Source organism: Anolis sagrei, chromosome 4, assembly GCF_037176765.1.
Source record: "Anolis sagrei isolate rAnoSag1 chromosome 4, rAnoSag1.mat, whole genome shotgun sequence".
Taxonomy (NCBI): Eukaryota; Metazoa; Chordata; class Lepidosauria; order Squamata; family Dactyloidae; genus Anolis; species Anolis sagrei.
In genome coordinates, this window is record NC_090024.1 from 184,967,802 (window position 1) to 184,989,494 (window position 21,693).

The 21,693-nt window shown below is 41.6% G+C and overlaps 1 protein-coding gene across 2 annotated transcripts in view; it reads right to left on the reverse strand.

Annotated features, from left to right (window-relative positions):
* Positions 1-21,693, reverse strand: part of CPNE5 (copine 5) — a 199,873-nt gene that overhangs the window by 119,744 nt on the left and 58,436 nt on the right. For both annotated transcript variants that reach the window (XM_067467959.1, XM_060773230.2), the window contains exon 3: positions 18,250-18,296. In XM_067467959.1, coding sequence (XP_067324060.1) covers positions 18,250-18,296 — 47 coding nt within the window. The remainder of the gene's footprint in view (positions 1-18,249; positions 18,297-21,693) is intronic.

Genomic DNA, 21,693 nt, shown 5'->3' on the forward strand with positions numbered 1-21,693 from the left:
TGCATATACATACACAATGCCTAAGAGCAACCACAGAAAAGAGCCTCTCCTCAGCTTCACAAGGCAAACCTGGTGTTAAGGTTTTGTATCCATTACCTCCAAATTCATGACAAACTTCAAGATATAAGAATATTATCACTTAGGCTACAAAAGCCTTTCAGAACCATGCAATGACTGAAGTCAACCAAGCAATACCTGGATCTCATCACATGGGGCTTTTTGCCTATCCTAGAATGCTGCTGAGATACAGCCAGATTGGAGTCTACCTGAGCCCATCACATGACACTGGGCTACTTTCGGTGGGGTTCCATCTTGGCTCCATCTTGGCAGTGTGCTCAGCAGCCGCCCTGAGAATAGGGATGACTTGACTATCCATGTTCTCAAATACTAAGCCGGGGACTGCACGGGACCAAGCTAGGGACAGATGGGAAACAGCATGGGATGGTAAGGGGGCAATGCAGAGCACTGCCCGATGGTTTCCCCCACTGACCCACAGATTTGCCCTGCTGTCTGACTAATTCCTCCACTGTCTCCTGGCTTATGGACCTCTGTGTGATTAGGTCCTTAGTATCTCAATAGTATATTAATAGTTCTTAATCCTTTGCAAGTCATAGACCCCTTTGAGAATCCAATTAAAGATAGGAGAAATAGGTAATAAGAAACATGCACATAAACATTGTTGTTGTGTTGCGTCTTCACATCAACTCCAACCTATAGTCAGTCTGTTGTACTAAGCATAGTTACACTGTGCTGATTCTACAATTAATCATCAACCTTTAACTGATAATCTAAAACTGTATTTTTGATCATCAATAATAAAACAATAGGGAATTTAATAACATTCTTCAGATAGATATCAAACAAGTTTTACAAATCTACATCCCACAAATGTCTCTTAAGCATGAGGGATGGTCTTTGCACTCTCTCTTTAGATATTATCCAGACTACCTACCAATTAGATTGTGATAACACTCAGAATTCATTGTGGGCATGCATGTGTCTTTTTACATCTCCAAATTATTAATAATGTATCATTAAGCATTTTCAGTTGCTCTTCACTTGACATTTTATAAAAAGACATGTTAAATTATTCCAAGAGAAGTGGGTCAACAGTTTCTTTGTAGCCCTCCCAGAAATGCCAATAAAGCTAAAACAAACAAGTCTATTAAATTCTATCCCAGTCTACGGCTGCTACAAAAAAAAACTGCTGGGCTTAGTGCACATGGACTTTTACAGCAAGTCATTGCAAACCAGAACCCACTCCGCATGAAGTAGCAGCTATGTGATGACAGCCATCACATGAACAACCCATTAGCAAGGAGTTTTAGTAAGGAAGGATGTATCTGTTCAATTACATACTCTTCACCACCCTGGTGAACTCTCAAGCAGTTGGGTTCTAATTTTCATCACAAAGGTTGTCTGCACCAGAAAAAACCCACACCCATCCACACACACACACACAATAGTATCCAGTCCATTATGGTGCTATGGGAACACATAACATATAGTCACTTTAATAGTGAAAGTATTTCTTTTAGACTGGAATGCATTAAAACTCACTTCTTGCTCTGCGATTTTGAGGGAAAGACATTGTTTTTCCAGTGTGTCCATCTAGATCAGAGTGACATGGAGTGAGGTGGACAGACTGGTGGGTGGCAAGCACCAACATTTTTTTTAAAAAAAATGCCTTCACCATTTAAAGGTCAAGATAAATTACATATTTCTCTTCATTGCCGCTTCTTTCCCCCAACAAGCACCTGGTAGAGCCCCACATGTAAAATTGTTTACTCTGAATGTGCACAGTCATGGTATCAATGCTGAGGGGTCAATTGGGTTACCTCCATCTCATTGCTGATCTCAGAGCAAGCATAATAATCATCATCAACACCATCTTTATTTATATACCGCCCTATCTCCCCTAGGGGACTCAGAGCAGTTTCCACACATGCAAAATAATACAAAAACATACAATATAAAATAAAAACATAGGCATAAACTGTTAACACAAGATATACATTAAAATCAATTTAAAACCAGTTCCGCTCTCTTCTTCATGCAAGGTAAACTGCCAGGGGCAAAAATTTCAATAAGGGGCCTGGACTATATGGAACGGGCTGGGCCAAGGCTAGTGCAAGGAGAAGGGAAAAATGGGACTGGCTGAATGCTACAGTTGGCAACTTTGCAAGTATGGTTCTACTGTGGAGACGCATTACAAGGGAGGCTGTGGTGATGCTTTGGTGGGCTCAAGGAGGAAGATGTGACTTATTTTGCCTTTTCAATGGTGAGGTCCCTGATCTACCGTCACATTGGTGGTTGTTCATGGCTGGACTGGGTTGTGGAGAAGTTGGCAGCCCTGAGGAGAAGGTGGGGGGGGGGAATGGTCCCAATTTGAATTTGACCAGGCAAAATGTGTAGCCCTCAATACCATGTCACTGTGATGCATTGCAAGTAAGTGTGACACAAACAGGGAAATTCTGGGCAGTTCTAGGGCAGAATTGCAGCTGTGTTATTTTTCTGGTATAGACAATTTCACCATTGATAATATGCTACTTGGGGATGAGGGAATTTGTACTTTATAGGTGCTTGGGTGGGGGAAGGATGTTGTAAAAACTGGCTTGACCAACTGACAATTACAGCACTGGGTATTATTATGTGTGTCCTTGGAGCCATTTCTCCCTATCTTCCTTTCTTTGGAGTGACTAAGGAAGAGAAGAATACCCCGATTTTGCCTGTAGGTTCACATAGTGTAGATTTGGAAGCTGTATCATAGTTAACAGAATGATAGAGTGGTTTAGCTTTTGGCATCTTGGGATAGACGCCTGGGATCAAGTCTCTGCTCTTATAGAGGCACTCCATTAACCTATTAGTTTAATCATGAAGGAGCTGTAACTGGCTGTCCCTTCAGGAGAACCTTTGATGAAAAGAGGAAGGATCCTCTATGCGTCTTTTCTGTGCCTTGCTAATAAGAAATGGCTGAAGGGCGTATCTAGTGTGCATGTGCTGGCAAAGTAAGACCCTACTTTTGCTTTTGTCAACATTGCAAATCTGGGGCAAACATGTCACTGCCTGGCATGCAGGATTTTGTTGTTATTTTAATAGCAACATCTAGGGGATTTTCAGGTTTCTAAGGACTCACTCAGTCCTGAATGTAAATAATAGCTTTAGAGGGTGTTAGACTATTTGTTATGGTAAATTAGTAGAGTGCCTAGATGCAATGCTATACCCAATCTGCTGGACTACAGCACCTATCACTCCAGCCAGCATTGCCATTGATGTTGTAGGAAACAGTTTTGAACTTAGCGATTGCCTGTCCAGCTCTTCATATGTCTCACTATGATAGATTCCTTGATCTGGATTATGGGTGGACCAACATCATGCACAAACATATAAGTAATGAAATGATTGTGGGAGTACATTCGGATCTCTTGTACAAGCCAAGATGTCCTATGGTCCTAATCCGAATAGGTACAATATGATACTACTATCCTCATCTGTAATGTGACATTAATCTTGGAAAAGTGGCTGGGTTAAACCAGTGGCTGAGACCAGGATTCAAAACCCCTTTCAGATATCAAAATTCTTGGTGTGATCCTGGGCAAATCATACTTTCACTGTCTCAGCAGAGCAAATCTTGCTAAAAAAAAAAAAACCCCACTGGGATAAGATAATTTTAGGGTCACCATAAGTCAGAAACAATTTGAAGGCACAAAGCAACAAGCCCCAGGTCTGAGGTCATATTGCAGGACACAGTGAGGTTGGGAGTGGGTAGGGTTTGCTAATATAATAGCTGAAGTATTGTATGGGTTGGTGCATTGGCATTTTTTTTTGTTACAAATATCACTATGTGAAGGAAATCAGTTTTCAATGCAATAAAATAAATGGTGCCTATGTGGTACCCCTGGTGGCACAGCAGGTTAAATTGCTGAGCTGCTGAACTTGCTGACTCGAATGCGAGGAGCAGAGTGAACAGTTCAAAAACATTCAAATGTAAGTAGGTCAATAGATACTGCTTTTGCAGGAAGGCCACATGACCTTGGAGGTGTCTACAGACAACACCAGCTCTTTGGCTTAGAAGTTGAGATGAGCACCACCCCCTAGAGTTGGACATGTCTAGACTTAAATTTTTATCTTTACTTTACTCTGTGTTGATGAGTAGTTTGTGACTATGGTAGTAATTTGAGTGCTGGACTGGGACCCAGGGTCTGAATCCCTACATGGATGTGAACATCCGGTAGGTGACTGTGGAAAAATAATAGTCTATCATGGTGCATCTACATTACAGAATTAATGAAGGTTGTCACCACAAATTGCTACAGTTCAATGCTATGGAATCCTGGGATTTGTAATCCAGTGTGGCAAAACATGCAAACTACAACCCCATGATTTTGTAGCATTGAGTCATGACAAGGCATGCAACCCCAAATTATCTGCTTTGAGTTAGGATATATGGCAGTGTGGACTCAGATAACCCAGTTCAAAGCAGATATTGTGGGATTTTCTGCCTTGATATTCTAGGATATAGGGCTGTGTGCAAGGGCCCTTAGAAAAGTGTAGTAATGATTACCTTATCTGAATAAACTTTGCTAAGAAAATTAAATGATAAGGTCATCATAAATCCGACTCAGCTGAGGGCATGTAATATCAGCTGCTTCATGTGGGCTATAAAGATTAAAAACAGATCGATAGATCAATAGAACAGCAGATAAATATCTAAAAGATAGTATATACTTTGGCTTAAGTGGTGAATTCTAAGTGGCTTTCTCTAAGACATGATTCAGAATTAATCTCATTTAGCCTGAAAGATGTATATTATAAACTATAAGCCTCTCTCACACGTTATAATCTTAGAGAAAATTTGAGTAGCCCAAATAATATAAAATGGAGGGTAATTATATGAAATACTGGGTTAATACTGATGCAATATTAGAAGCGTATAAATTATGCTCATGTTGCAAAAAAAAAAAAATTAGCTTCTTTATCATCTTACCAAGCAAGCAGAGTCGGAGACGACTGAACGAATGAACAACAACAAAGGAATTTCCTTAGAGTTTATTAAAACTGAAATCTGATGACAAAAATATTTAGAAAATACTGATTTCTGTGAAACTAGAGCTTAAAATCTTATTTCAAGGAGAGGAAACATATTGCTTTCAAGATGTTGCACCACATTTTCCATCAGCCTTAGTAACAATAGACCATGATACCCAGGAAGAATTATGAAGCTTGCAAACCAGTATCTTTGGGGCCATATTTTTCCTCATCCTTGTCTTAAATATTTCTTCTGAGCACTACAGGAAAATGTCTGAATCTGAAGGACTGGTACTCATGGTTTCATTTACCTGTTTCTGACAAAATTCTGTCCTCTAGGATTTTCTATATCTTCTATTTGATTCTATGGTACACTTCCACTGGACATTATTCATTTGATGGGGTTTGCTATTACTTGTGGTTTTATGTATATCCAAGTGAAGCCCTGAAACATATCACTCTGTGGATACAAGGGCATGCTACCCAGCCCCATAAGGATTAGAAGCACTTTATCCTATTCACTTTTGTATTTTTTTCTATTTTTCTCTACTCTCTTCTCTTTTCATTCTAGTCTTTCTCTCCATTTTAGTACCAATTTTGTATTTCTCATCCAGTCACTCTCCTCATTAACCTTTACCAGGCAACAATAATCTTCTCTCTCCCCCCCCCCCCCCCCCCCACATCTACACTCTAGAATGAATACATTTGACACTACTAACTGCCATAATAACAATAATAATAATAATCATCATCATCATCATTTATATTCCACTTTATCTCCTTGGAAGGACTCAGAGTGGATTAAAGCTTTCCATATACTGTATAAGGTAAACATTCAATGCTTTTTTACACAGTAAACAACATCATATAATACACAGACAGAGGTCAGGAGGTGGTTAATTCTGGTCATGGGGAGGTGCTCTTGTTCCATTTTTTCATGCCAAGGAGCCTGTTGTCCATAGACTTCTCTGATCATGTTGCTGGCATGTTTGCATGGGGTGCCCTTTTACCTCCCCGCCAAGGCGGTACCTATTGATCTACTCACATTACATGCTTTTGAACTGCTAGGTAGGCAGAAGCTAGGGCTGACAGCCAGGAGCTAACCACAACTTCAAACTGCCAATCCTCTGGTCAGCAGATTTCCTGCAGCTAGCAGTTTAACCACTGTGCTACAGTAGCACTTTGTTCAATAACATGGAATTACTGAAGACGCATTGCTATAACTTCAAAATGTATATTTTCAAACAAAAATTAAACATGGATCCAACTTCCTTACGAATTCTTGATAATAAAGGCCCAAAGAATTAAAATGGCTTTTCTTGTACACCTTTTGTTTGAATGTATGAATCAGTTGGCACAGAGAAAAGGGCAACTAAAAACTCTGAACATTCTGGAATTATAGACTGGTATGTTCAAAGTAAATGTGTAACAATGTTCTACCTTCTCACTCTCAGCTCTGCCCTGCCAGCCTCCAGATTTCTAAAAATAGTAACCAAGGAAGTAATCGTATAAGATAGTGGGACCAACATATCCCTTTAATTCTGAGGCTGAATTTGAAAGACTTGTTTTCAGATACAAAGTACATGTCTATCTGTCTTTGCAGAATGCAACTCCACACATCTGTCCGATAAAAGGTGCAAATAATAACTAAGCAACTTCAGCTAGAGAATGTTATTTCCAGGGTGAGGAATCCCCTAAAAGCAAGTACACAGATGGAGAAATGGAATTTTATCAGTCAGAAAGAACCTTTTTGAAAACAATATTTACCCTTTTCTTTTCTTAGTACCTTTTGTTCTCATGGGTCAAATCAAAGAGGTTTGACGTCTACTCTGTTTTCAACAGAGACAATCAAGGCAGTTTTAAAAGACTTTCCCATGGCTGCTCATCAATGTCACCTTCACCGCTATTGTGTGTGTTCAAATGTCAACACAATAATGCTTTTTGTAGGCAAACTATGCTCAGATCTTGCTTTTAATACCAGGCACATGAAGGGAAGAGGAAACGAATCCAGATGAAAAAACCAACAAACCCAGAAGCTGTGTTCTCTGAAATTAAAATGGCGCTTGGTGAATGACAAAGGAATTGATAGAATTTTCTAATATAGGAACTAGGATTTATAGATTCTAATCCCAAAAGGTCCAGGTGCTTTTCCTCTGCCAAGGCGGCTATCAGGTATATTAACTCTACATACATTGATGACTGGTTGGGACTGAAAGGGAGGTGTGTGAAGTTTATTTTTCCTTAATGGTCAAAGGTCTTGACCATGCTATCTGATGAGTAGTTTAGGGAGATAATATATCTTTAAACTGGAGAACAGAATGCTAGGAGGGGATGTGATAGCTATGTTTCAACATTTTAAAGAATGTCATATCAAAGATGGGACAAGTTTGTTTTCTGCTGCTCTAGAGAGTAGGGGCACATCTACACAGACACTTAAACCCAAAGCATGTGGAGCTGATTTACCTCAACACAGCCTTGAACTGCGTTAACAAAAATCACAAGTTGTTCTTGAGTTTCCTTGAGAATCCTGAGCAAACAGTGATTTCAGGTCCATGTAAACAGTTGGACCCAAGATTAAACCAGCTGCAGCTGTTTACATGGCTAGATGGATTGTCACCCTGTCATGGTGAGGGGGCTTATGTGTTCCAATGAACCTGCGAGTGTAACCACCGGAGTCATGCACTCCCAGGAGGGGCTGCAAGGATGGTTCCAGAACAAGCACAATCTGAAGACCTCAACGGTGGAGCAGGTGGAGGATAACTTGGAACATGTTACAATGGCTGTGAAGGCAGAAGAAGGCTGCAACAGACTGAGAAGCCACTGTCATTGTGTTAACCATGCCAGTGGTTGGGACCTCACCCTGTGAAGACTGTGTGTTGATCGGCTGTGCCCTGACCTCCACACATTAAAAAAACCCCTCACACAGGTGTCTTCCAAGTAAGTAATTAAGTAAGTTAGTAAGTTTACATGGCCACGCTGCGATCCCAGACTTAGGTGGCCCCTGGGATGCAGGATAGCACTCACTGTGCCCCTCCTGTTTTTGTAGCAGAAACCACTGGGTGGTTTTCCGTGTTATGGATTTCCGTGTTATGCTGGCTCCAATGGAGCCAGCACACGTGCTCTACAGAATGGTGATGCTTTCCACATCTGATGAGAAAAGTGTCACTGATGGAGAGCTGTATAAAGGCTAGTAGATGGCCAACAATATATCTTGACAGGGGGGAAAACAGATCCCACCAACTGTCCCTCCAATATAAAGAATTCACACCACTGGCACCTATATAAACGTTATGAGGGAATGTCTCTCTATTTAACTTTCGCTGCCACCATAAACTGTAAAACACAGGAACACCCTAGCTGTTCAAAATATTAAAAAGGGGTTTAAGATCACCAAACACTGTTCTTTATTATTTTCTTCTTTAAAGGGAAGCAGGTGAGGTTGTTTGAAAAGAACTATAGCCACAAAGGCACACTTGACTCAGGCTTTTAAGTTTTAAAATAAACAAGGAAAGTTTATTGATGAAAATATACAAGAAAGTAAGTGCTGCTTAAATCTTGGCTGTTACAGAGAAAATGTTGGTTCTTGTAAGCGTAACGGTTACATGTGAATGGTTCTGTCTTTGTTACAAATATAGAGATTTTCTTCTCTTTAAAACCAAGTATACTTGACAGGAGCTGAATCTCTGTCAAGATACAACTGTAGCTTAGCTATCCTAAACTGTGGCCTAGCTAACTACAAATCTAGCTATTTCTCCCTAAATAGCTGTACCAGTTTGCTACAGCTTCTATTCGCTGACAAACCTAAGGCAAACTGCCTACTCTTAACACGAACTCCTAAAACTACCTTCCTATTCCTACTCTCTAACACCAACAGACTGACTGAAAAAGCCCTCTTCTTTCCCTCCAAACCATGCTAAACTCCGCCCCCTTTTCTCAACCAATCCTGGCCGTTCTAATACTGACACAGGCCTAGGACACTCCCCCTCTCTGAAATGGTGCCTTTCCCTGAACCAAAATAGCTACTGCTGCCCTCTGCCAGGCCTTCTAAGGCTGAAACTAACTGGCCTGTTTCTCCGAGGCCCTGCCATCCAGGCTGGCAAGGTAAGGGATCTTTACAAGATGCATGTGGGGCAACAGATTTGCCCTGCTGCCCCTCTGTTTTTGCCCATGATGCCAAGCGAAGTGGGATGCTTTGCCTGGCCTTTCTGAGGAGGCCCTAAGAGCTGTTTGATAGTAGAATAGTCTGCCCTGGAGTTTGATAGAGTATCCGTTTTTGGAAGTTTTTCAAATCAAGATATGTTAAGAATGCTTTGCATAGCAAGGAACTAGATGATCCTTGTGATCTCTTCCAACTCTAAGATTCTATGGTCTTACACCATAAATAATCAAATCCTGATTTCAATAAAAGGTTTTCCAATGAAAGTAGAGTGGCCTCCCATGGAAGAAATTCCCATAACCTGAGAGCAACCATCAAAAAGTTGTCTGTTGTGTGCTTATTAGATGTGCCTGGGGTGGTGATGGGAACAAAAGAAAGTCTTCTCTTCCTTAGAAAACTTCATACAGGGACATCTCATGGCCTGGACCTAAGCCCTATTGGACAAAATAGTCAAAACCAGAACAAATTTCAGAAATATATGGATTTCTTAGGCAAGATGTATTTTGCTTTGTTACCAGGCTTGTGGAATGTATACCCAAGAAATTTCTTTTCCATCTCTAACCTGGATCCCACTTTTCGCCATTTCTGCCAACTGTGCCCCATTGACACTTGAAGGAGACCCTCTCTTAAAGCTAATCACAGTGGAGTGAAAAAAACCATGTTAAATTCCTTGTTACTGCTTTTTCTTACTCCACCTCTGCCTATATATTTGAGAGACCCAAATAAACAGTAGAAGCAGGGGCAACCTGCATACCACCTGTCTGTCACATTGACCACAGAAACCTTCCTGTACACATCAAGGCACAGCGGCATTTGGCATTGACCCTGAGGCCAGATGACCTCCAGCAGAGAAGGGGCCCATCATGAGTTACAAATCTAACTGTTACCCTCAAGCTCCTCCAAGAACAGTAGCAAAAAGTCTGACAGTTTTGACAGCTGATAATATGGGAAGGTCCTGTGTGCCTTGCTCTTGCATGACACAAACTAGGTTCTGTGGTGCAGTGGACAAATGAAGGGATTGCCCATGTTCTTGATGCAGAGTGACAGAACAGAACTCCCTGGCTGGATAGCACAATGATATTCTTTTTAGACAGAACAGTTTTTTATGTCAAGCTCCATTTTTGTGCATGTGGATATGGAGAGATGTACATCCACATGCAATGACTATGCTTTTAGTTACCCTGAGGCCACTCTGCCTTGTATCAAATAAGCTTAGCAGAGGAGTCTTTGCGGCTTTAACTATACAACCCTGAACACATTATGTGTAGACATAATCTGATCTGTCTGGTTTCCTTTCATTTATATGCATCTCTGTGGAAATACAATTAGTATTTGGCTGTATACAGCTAATTGATGGGATTCTCCCTGCCAAAAATAATCATTTCTTTTCCATGAAATGACTTCCGTAAATTAGAACCCTGTTCATAATGAGACCTACTGACACCCCTAGCCTACAAGAATTCACTCCAGGCATCGGTTATACCAAAGTCTGTTATTGCTCTGCTGCTTTATTTACCTGGTGATTTATGAGCACTGGACCCAAAGAGCAGCTGTATAATGCCATCCTCAGGCAAATATTCAAGTTTCTCTGTTTTTCCTTCACAGTCATTTCAGAGCATCCAATTAAGTTGGAGGACTGCAGCTCATTGCATAGAATGCACATGTAATTTGGTAGATCTTGAAATTTCTACCCATGCTACTGCTGTCCTTACAAAGGTGCACAGAGCCATAGCCATATAAAGGGAACAAGTGTGTTGTTGTTGTTCATTCATTCAGTCGTCTCCGACTCTTCGTGACCTCATGGACCAGCCTACGCCAGAGCTCCCTGTCGGCCGTTACCACCCCCAGCTCCTTCAAGGTCAGTCCAGTCACTTCAAGGATGCCATCCATCCATCTTGCCCTTGGTCGGCCCCTCTTCCTTTTGCCTTCCACTTTCCCCAGCATAATTGTCTTCTCTAGGCTTTCCTGTCTCCTCATGATGTGGCCAAAGTACTTCAACTTTGTCTCTAGTATCTTTCCCTCCAGTGAGCAGTCGGGCTTTATTTCCTGGAGGATGGACTGGTTGGATCTTCTCGCAGTCCAAGGCACTCTCAGCACTTTCCTCCAGCACCACAGCTCAAAAGCATCGATCTTCCTTCGCTCAGCCTTCCCTAAGGTCCAGCTCTCACATCCGTAGGTGACTACAGGGAATACCATGGCTTTGACTAGGCGGATCTTTGTTGCCAGTCTGATGTCTCTACTCTTCACTATTTTATCGAGACTGGACATTGCTCTCCTCCCAAGAAGTAAGCGTCTTCTGATTTCCTGGCTACAGTCTGCATCTGCAGTAATCTTTGCACCTAGAAATACAAAGTCTGTCACGGCCTCCACGGTTTCTCCCTCTATTTTCCAGTTGTCAGTCATTCTTGTTGCCATAATCTTGGTTTTTTTGATGTTTAGCTGCAACCCGGCTTTTGCGCTTTCTTCTTTCACCTTGATTAGAAGGCTCCTCAGCTCCTCCTCGCTTTCGGCCATCAGAGTGGTGTCATCTGCATATCTGAGGTTGTTAATGTTTCTTCCAGCAATTTTCACCCCAGATTTGCATTCATCCAGCCCCGCACATCGCATGATGTGTTCTGCATACAAGTTAAAAAGGTTGGGTGAGAGGATGCAGCCTTGCCGTACGCCTTTCCCAATCTTGAACCAGTCTGTTGTTCCATGGTCAGTTCTGACTGTTGCTACTTGGTCCTTGTACAGATTCCTCAGGAGAGAGACAAGGTGGCTTGGTATGCCCATCCCACTAAGAACTTGCCACAATTTATTATGATCCACACAGTCAAAGGCTTTAGAATAGTCAATGAAGCAGAAGTAGATGTTTTTCTGAAACTCCCTGCCTTTCTCCATTATCCAGCGGATATTGGCAATCTGGTCTCTCGTTCCTCTGCCTTTTCTAAACCCAGCCTGAACATCTGGCAACTCTCGCTCCATGTATTGCTGGAGTCTTCCTTGCAGGATCTTGAGCATTACCTTACTGGCATGAGAAATAAGGGCCACTGTACGGAAGTTTGAGCAGTCTTTCGCATTTCCCTTTTTTGGTATGGGGATATAAGTTGATTTTTTCCAGTCTGATGGCCATTCTTGTGTTTTCCATATTTGCTGGCAAATGGCATGCATCACCTTGACACCATCATCTTTTAAGATTTTAAACAGTTCAGCTGGGATCCCGTCGTCTCCTGCTGCCTTGTTGTTAGCAATGCTTCTTAAGGCCCATTCAACCTCACTCCTCAGGATGTCTGGTTCTAATTCATTCACCACACCGTCAAAGCTATCCTCGATATTGTTATCCTTCCTATATAGATCTTCTGTATAGTCTCGCCACCTTCTCTTGATCTCTTCAGCTTCTGTTAGGTCCCTGCCATCTTTGTTTCTTATCATACCAATTTTTGCCTGAAATTTACCTCCAATGTTTCTAATTTTCTGGAAGAGGTCTCTTGTCCTTCCTATTCTGTTGTCTTCTTCCACTTCCATGCATTGCTTATTTAAAAATAGTTCCTTATCTCTTCTGGCTAACCTCTGGAATTGCGCATTTAACTGGGCATATCTCCCCTTATTATCCCTGTTTCCTTTTGCTTTCCTCCTTTCTTGGGCTACTTCCAGTGTCTCAGCAGACAACCATTTTGCCTTCTTGGTTTTCTTTTTCTTTGGAACGTACTTTGTTGCCGCCTCCTGAACAATGTCGCGGACTTCTGTCCATAGTTCTTCTGGGACTCTGTTTACTAAATCTAGTCCTTCAAATCTGTTCTTCACTTCCACTGTATATTCGCTAGGAATGTTAGTGAGATCATATCTAACTGGTCTGTGTATTTTCCCTGATCTCTTTAGTTTTATTCTAAATTGGGCAATAAGAAGTTCGTGATCTGAGCTGCAGTCAGCCCCAGGTCTTGTTTTCACCGACTGGATGGATGTCCGCCACCTTTGGCTGCAAAGGATGTAGTCAATCTGATTTCGGTGCTGACCATCTGGTGAGGTCCATGTATAAAGCCGTCTTTTAGGTTGTTGGAAGAGAGTGTTTGTAATACACAGCGAGTTTTCCTGGCAGAATTCTATCAGCCTGCGTCCCGCTTCATTTTGTTCTCCCAGACCATGCTTGCCTGTGATCCCAGTTGTCATTTGACTTCCCACCTTGGCATTCCAGTCTCCTGTAATGAAAATAATGTCTCTTTTTGGTGTATTATCCAGTAGGTCCTGCAGATCCTCATAGAACTGATCTACTTCTGCTTCTTCAGCAGCTGTGGTTGGGGCGTATATTTGGATCACTGTGATGTTGAAAGGCTTTCCTTGCACTCGAATTGAGATCATTCTGTCATTTTTTGGGTTGTATCCAAGCACCGCTTTAGCAAATTTCTTATTAATTATGAAGGCTACTCCATTTCTTCGATGTTCCTCTTGTCCACAGTAGTAGATCTGGTGGTCATCTGATGTGAAGTGGCCCATTCCAGTCCATTTCAGTTCGCTGACCCCCAGAATGTCTATCTTTAGTATTGACATCTCACCAATAACAACATCCAATTTGCCCTGGCTCATAGATCTTACATTCCAGGTTCCTATGGTGTGTTGATCTTTAGAACATCGGATTCGTCGTTCGCCTCCAGTACCGTCGGCCGCTAGCCTTCCTTTCGGCTTTGAGCTAGCTGCGTCATCACATCTGGGGCTAGTTGAACTTATCCTCTGCTCCTCCCCAGTAGCATTTTGGCCATCTTCCGACCTGGGAGTCCCATCTTCCAATGGCATACCGACATATCTCTGGTTGTACTGGTCCATTTAGTTTTCTTGGCAAGGATACTGGAGTGGTTTGCCATTGCCTTCCCCAGGGATCACGCTTGGTCTGACCTCTCTGCCACAACCGTCCCGTCTTGGGTGGCCCTTCACGGTTTCGCTCATGACATCATTGAGGTGCTCAAGCTCCAGCGCCCCGACAAGGCGGTGATCCTTTGCTGGAGGGAACAAGTGTATTAAATCTCAATTAAGGACAGGGAAACTCTAGGTCCCCACTCCACCAGCCCCCCATGTCATAGGTCCCTTCTACACTGCCATATAAATCCAGATTATCTGCCTTGAACTGGATTATATGGCAGCATAGACTCATATAATCCAGTTCTAAGTGGATAGTGTAGATTATCTGATTTGATAACCTGGATTATATGGCAGTGTAAAGCCCTAGATAGGGGTGGGTAACTTCCAGAAATCCATAGCCTGGGGCCCCTGTCCACATTCAAAAAGATTTTGTTTTTGCTCAAAAGCAATAATTTTTATTCCAAGGGATGTGATGGCTAAAATAAAGTAATGCCCCCCTCTCTCAGGACACAACTTGCCATTTGGAGGGTTAGTTTTATTTTTTCCCCAGCTAGCATGAAATAGTGGGTTAGAAGTGGTTGGCCTTAACTGAACATTGTATTCTGTCCATAGGTCATACCACACCTGTTGTCCTGATTTGCCCTTCAAGAATAGCCTTAATACCATGTTGAAAGTAAATAAAAATATTTTACTTCAGCAAACACAAGAGAACAGCACACACAGTTGAAAAATGCAAAAGAAAGCAAGGAATTCTTAATGCAGACACAATACTCAAGTCTCTGATAAAGTCCAAAATAAACAGCAGTCTTACATCAGACAATGGACAGTTATCACTAAATCCTTAGAAGCAAACTCAAAGCAGGTAAAATTGGAGTGAAGGCATAAGCATCAGAGTCGTTTCTTACCAGTGAAAGCTAACTGCTCCTGCTTCTGATTTATAGCCCTGAATTCCCCACGCAGGAGGTGCTAATAATAATAATAATAATAATAATAATAATAATAATAATAATACTTTATTTATACCCCACCACCATCTCCCCAAGGGACTAGGAGCAGCTTACATGAGGCCAAGCCCAACACTACATCAATAAACAAAAGCAATAAACAAAAACAATAAATACAATGCAATTAATATAAATCACATATAAACAATAACCAATAAACAGTAACACACAAGGATTTAAAAATCTATGGCCGGGCCAAATGTAATAGAATAAAATTAAAAAATAAATGCTGGGCATGAACAAGGTAGGATATAACTGGTATAGGGTTTTCAAAGAGAGATGAGGGAACACAGTCAATCCTAAACCAGTAGTAAAGTGCATTCTGAGGGCATATTGCTGAGAATTTTCTGGGAAGGCACACTGGAACAGCCACGTTTTCAGGCTCTCCCTAAAGACTGCCAGAGATGGGGCATGCCTGATGTCCTTGGGAAGTGAGTTCCAGAGTCTGGGGGCCACCACCAAGAAGGCCCTCTCCCTCGTCACCACCAATCGCACCTGCAAAGGAGGTGGGAGCACGAGCAGGGCCTCTCCAGATGATTGAAGAGATCATGTGGGTTCGTACACAGAAATGTGGTCACGCAGGTAGGCGGGTCCCGAACCATTCAGAACTTTGTAGGTAAGAATCTGCACCTTGAATTGGGACTGGAAAATGAACGGTAGCCAATGGAGCTCCTTAAACAGGTGCTAGGGCAGCTCCCAATTACCTTGTCATTTCTAGCAGCTATTCTAGCCTGTCCTCTGTTTCCTTTTGCTATTCCAGAAATGTGGGCACTTGCAAGACCTCATCCTCTGATTCCCATTCTCCCTCTAATTCCTGAACACTTTCCTGCTCCCCTTCCTCTTCTGAAGATGAGAAATCCCTAACACCTGTGATGGGTAGTGGCAGGGAATGGGAACATGCCATCATGTTCCAGAGCAAGACCCTCTCATGTCATTACATTGGTTGGTTAGCTAGAGCTCCTGCAGTGACTTTGGCTGGAGGAAATCCTGGAAGATCACAGACGCCTCCTCCAAGTGAGGCTAAAGTTTCATTAGAATAATAGCCAAGGACCTCCATCATATGCTCAGGTTTCCTCCAAGTGAGGCTAAAGTTTCATTAGAATAATCATTCCTGTTCTCAGCAAGCACCTTTGTTTTGAGCATTGACAAAAGTAGGGTTCCCCCTGCTCCTGGGGAAACTCCATGTGCCACAAAGCCAACATCCCAAATTAAATGCCCACTGGAAAATTCTTCATTTCCTTGCAGAAAGATGCATCATTATTTGGATTAAGCCATGACACACTGGAATACGGCCAAGCCATGATAATGAGGTGGTATTTTGGTGATGATTATCATCATCATCACCATTTATTGAGGTGATATGGCAGCAACAAGAACAAAAGACCTTCTGGAATGTGTTGCAGGCTGAGCAGTGGTTTCTTCCCTCCCTTCTCTTAAACAGCTGCTCAGTTGCCACAAGCTGAGCTGCAAGAACACCTGGTTAGGTCATTATGTCATTTCAATCTAGAGTCAGTCAGTCAAACCAGTGGGGGGCATGCTTCTTCTCTCCCTCAATGCATCTGGAATGATGCCAACACATCTGGAATGATGCATGTTCCAACTGGGGTTTTGTGAGAATACAAGATGGATAACAAAAGCAGGTAAGTGGTTGAAGAAAATGGGGGCACTGCCATCTCAGCGTTCATAATACTTTACACACACAATCATTAACAGTTTTCCTTTTCCCTGATTCCCCCCCCCACTCCCGCCAGAGAAAAGCCTTCTCAGTCCCACTCAGTTTCCTGCCTACCTCCATTTCCACTCAGTCTCTTTGTCCTACATCTCTTCAACAGCTAGACCTTTCCAAGGCAGTTTGTCAACTTAATCTATCTTTGTCATAAACACTGGCTGCTCTTATATAACTTTAAAAAAATGTACTTTCATTAGGAAGTAATTAAGCTGCATGTTAATATAAATTTTATTTTCAGTCTTAAAAGATTAGACATTTTATATTTCTGAATCATCCGCCTTCACCCAAATATGAAGGGGGGGGGGGGGGACTAAGCCTGAACATGTGTAATCAGTCTTCTCTGTAATGAAAATTATGATTATATTTTTAAAAAATGGAAATGTCTTAAATTTAAAAAAAAATAGCTTTTTTTGTTGGCACTGTTTAAATTGGACACAAAATTACATATATATACCCTACTATGGATATAGTTTCCCATATGGGGGAAGAGTTTGTGATGTCTTTCTGTCATTCCTGCTCTCTGACAAGCAGTGACATCAGGAGAAAATGCTTCTGGAACACGGCCATACAGCCCAGAAAACTCACAGCAACCCAGTGACCCTTAACTTCATGTGAACAAAGGGGCATGTATATCTTGCAAGATGCTAACTATTGCTTTTAACATGAGGTCTGTATGGGCTTTTCTTATATGTTTCCAGCCACCCTTCTTCCCTCCAAGGTTACAGCATCTGGGTAAGACTGGATATGTCCACATCAGAGTAAACAGCAACATTGATCACTGCACACACCTCATGGTCCCTTTCTCAAGTGGAACTGCTATAACATAATTTCCGGTTTGGGTTTCTACCACTTTCTGAGTGGCTTGGAGTTCCATCATTTACATTACCCTTTTGCTTTAAAAACAGACTTTTCAAAGCTCTTGTTATAAATCACTGTCATCCTATATTCTATATTTAAATAATGTTTTGCTCTTTCATCTGGTTTGTCCTTAAATTCTGTAAGTTCTCTACTGTCCCCATTTTCCTCCTTGAATCAAGACCTCCTTATCTTATGCCACCTGCAGCCTCTCCCTTAGCAAATGTACAAGACTGCAACAGGTACACTGCTGTGGTGTTGTGTTCCGCTAGCACAAGGGATTGCAGGTACAATCCCATTTTACCTAGTAAGCATCTGTTGAGTACAGAATCAAGCTCTGTAAAACGTCCCAACTTACAGCAGTGCCATGAGCTGTCGCTCTTATCAAAGTGGATGAGCAAGGTGTGAAAACAAGCTGTGCGCCCACCAACTAGTTGTCCCACCTTGACAATTTGTTCAGAAGATGAATCATAGCCCTTGCTAGAGAGGTGAAGAAACTGAGGCAACAATGCAGAGAAGTAGTTTGCAATCATTCCCCAGGAGATCAGAAGCAGAATAGCAGAGTGGATCCCAGGGTTTTGTTTAGCTTTTTTCTCTGACAGAATCTTTCCTGTCATAATGAAAAATAAATGCAGGTTACATACCTCTCTCCATTGCTTCGTCTCTATGCCTTGAGTATACAGCACGCACACTGCAAAGGAGAAAGAAATTATAGGTCAGCTCTTCTGGTGGTATGGAGAAAAGAGTTTAGCAACAGGGGTCATACTGCAGACTATATTAGCCAGACACCTCAAGCTTCTCAGCAAACCCACTGAAGCCTATCTCCCCAGTGCTGATTTGAGAGTGGATTTTTGAAAATTGGAAAGCTACGGTCCGCTATCTCTTTTGTTCCTTTTTCACTACACTGATATCGTTTATTACCAGGTGTACAAAAATAGCATCAAGACATCTCTTCTGTTTTTGTTGCACAAAGGAAAGCGTTCTCTCCACACATCTTCTGCTACCTTTCCACCTCCTTCTCCTCATGATCAAACAGACACCCCCCCCCCCCCCCAAATACATAACCTCGGGGTGTTTGCATCTTAGGGCCCTTCCACGCAGCCTAATAACCCAGAATATGAAGGCAGATATTTATTAATTTGTTTGTTTGTTTACAGTATTTATATTCCACCCTTCTCACCCCACAGGGGACTCAGGGTAGATCGCAATGCTCATATACATGGCAAACATTCAATGCCATAGACGCACAACATATATAGACAGACACACAGAGGCTATTTAACTTTCCAGCTTCATGAGGGTATGTTTTGAATTTCAGCCACTGGGGGAGCTGTCACCTCACCATCCACTTGTGACACTGATGGAGTACTTTCTCATTCTTTTGCATGCTGTTGGAGAGTTTTATGGCCGATCCACAATATCTGCTTTGAACTGGATTATGTTAGTCTACACTGCCATATAATCCAGTCCAATGTGGATTTTATACAGCCATGTGGAAGGCACTTTAGACAAAGAATGTAATGGGAAATTGAAACAGATGCTTCTGAATAGGTATACTGATAAGAACAGATATTACATTTGATCTTAGCCAAAAAGTCTCTCGAATTGGTCACTGACTGTAATATAGTGAAATTGAACTTGAAATAGGTATATACTTTTCAACAGTAAGTACCATAGCATGCTGCTTAGTTCTGCAGCTCCTTATAACAGTTTGTGGCTGTGTGCCTTTCTTGCCATTTCTGACATATAGCAACCCTAAGGAAACCTATCATTCAGTTTTCTTGGCAAGATTTGTTTGGAGGCCGAGAGAGTATGCTTTGCCCAAGGCCACCTTTCAGAATCATAGTCCAAAATTCAAACCACTACACCAGGCCTGCACAACCTGCGGCCCTCCAGGTGTTTGGGCCTTCGATTCCCAGAAGCTCTAGCCAGCTGAAGTCCAAAACACCTGGAGAGCCGCAGGTTGTAGAAGCCTGCACTATGCTGTGCTAGCTCATAGACCTGGGGTGGCATTTCACCACTGGTTCACACTCACAGAAATCATGATTCAAGCAGCTTCCTGCCCCACTTCTAAAATGCGAATAACACATTTCCAAAATTAGGGTGTGCATTAGATTTGTATAATATGGTAATCTTAGCGCTGAGCCAAAGCAAATGTGGAAGCTACTTCAGGAGCACCTGGAGCTCCGATTTGAGGGACATCATCACTAATTTAATGGCCATGGTTCAATGCTATGCAATCCTGAGATTTGTAGTTTGGTGAGACATCAGCATTCTTTGGCAGCCCCCATGACCCCACTGCATTGAGACAGTTAAAGTGGATTCATTCTACAGCAAAGATGCACCCCAAGGGATTCTTTTCCATTGCTAAAAGCTTTGGTGTCCTAACACTTTTGTTTTTAAAGAAGGAACTATAAGCAGACAACCACTGTAATGCACTCCTTCTTTTTGCCCAAATTACAAAGAGCACACAATTTACTGCTATGTATTACATTCAGCAGCAAATATTTTTTTGGTTTCAGGTTCTGAAAATTGAGGCACACATTAGATTTGATGGTGCATTATACTGAGTAAATACAGGTATTTCCTAGGGCTAAAACTACAACTCCCATGATTCCATACTATTGAGCTATGGCAGATAATAAAGTGGTGTCAACTTCATTAATTATGCAGTGTAGATGCACCTCTACACTCACACATTTAACTTCCCACAACCCCCCCCTCACATATATATAGTACCCATATAAGTAAGGGGTTCTGTGAATTGCTGTCCAAAATTGCATCTTTTTTAACTACTCAGGAAAATTGCAGCAAGCTAAATGCTTACAGAGTATAGTGTTGTTGGTTTTGTCTTTTTTAAATGATAGGCACAAGCTTTCTTCTATAGAATCAGCTCAAAGTCTTTCCCTTGGTGTGCCTTCCCCCACCCCAACTCTGCCTTTTCCTTTTTTGAGGCTGAGCAGGAAGCAGCTTCAACTTCTTACTACAGAAAATTGAGAGTTATGATTTTGCAAAGAAACCACAGAAATCTGAAAAAAGATCTTAAGAGTGTCTTGTTTAAATTAGCCAATAAAAATACTTTCATTAATGTGCTTGGCTCCCTTTCAAATGTTCCCCATTACTAAAACACAGCAGAGATGTAAAGAAGATTAATGAGATTTTGATGAAGAGCTGCTCCACAGCACTGGCAAATGGGCAGAGAGCAAATGCTGCTTGACTGAGCTTTTGGGGGACTTTGCTGCTTGCCCTGCTGCTGCTTGTCTCTAAAGATGCTGGGCATATCAAAGAAAACAGAACTCTCCATATTCCATGTTAATAATAAATGGTAGAATGTTTATGAATTTAACAAACTTGAAAGAAGGATTAGTTTCACCCATTTACATTGTTGTGACTTATGGCAACTCTACGGCAGAACTATCACAGGATTTGTTCAGTCTTTGCCTTCCTCAGAAGCTGGCTTGCCAAAGTTACCAAGTGTGTTTCAATACCTAAGCAAGGATTCAAAGTCTGGTCTCCAGGATTGTATCTGAATACTCAAAGCAATATATTACACTGGCTCTCATAGATAGATAGATAGATAGATAGATAGATAGATAGATAGATAGATAGAGATAGATAATGTTTGTTTATGGGATTAACATAACTCAAAAACCACTGGATGAATTGACACCAAATTTGGACACAATACAGCTATCAGGCTAACAAGTGACCATCACTCATAAAAAACTGAAAAACACAGCACTTAAAAAGCCAAAAACCAAAAAAACACATTACAATGCATGTTTAAAACCACATATATATACGCAAACACACGTATATACATATACACAGAAATATATACACACTCAAAACACATCTGGGCCACAGCAACACATGGCAGGAGACAGCTAGTATCTAAATAAAAATGTAATGTTTGTTTGTGGGATTAACATAACTCAAAAACCACTGGACAAATTGACGCCATATCTGGACACAATACACCTATCAGGCCAATGAGCGACCATCACTCATAAAAACACTGAGACTTAAAAAGTAAAAAAAAAAACCCTAAAAATACATTACAACGCATGCACAAAACCACATATATA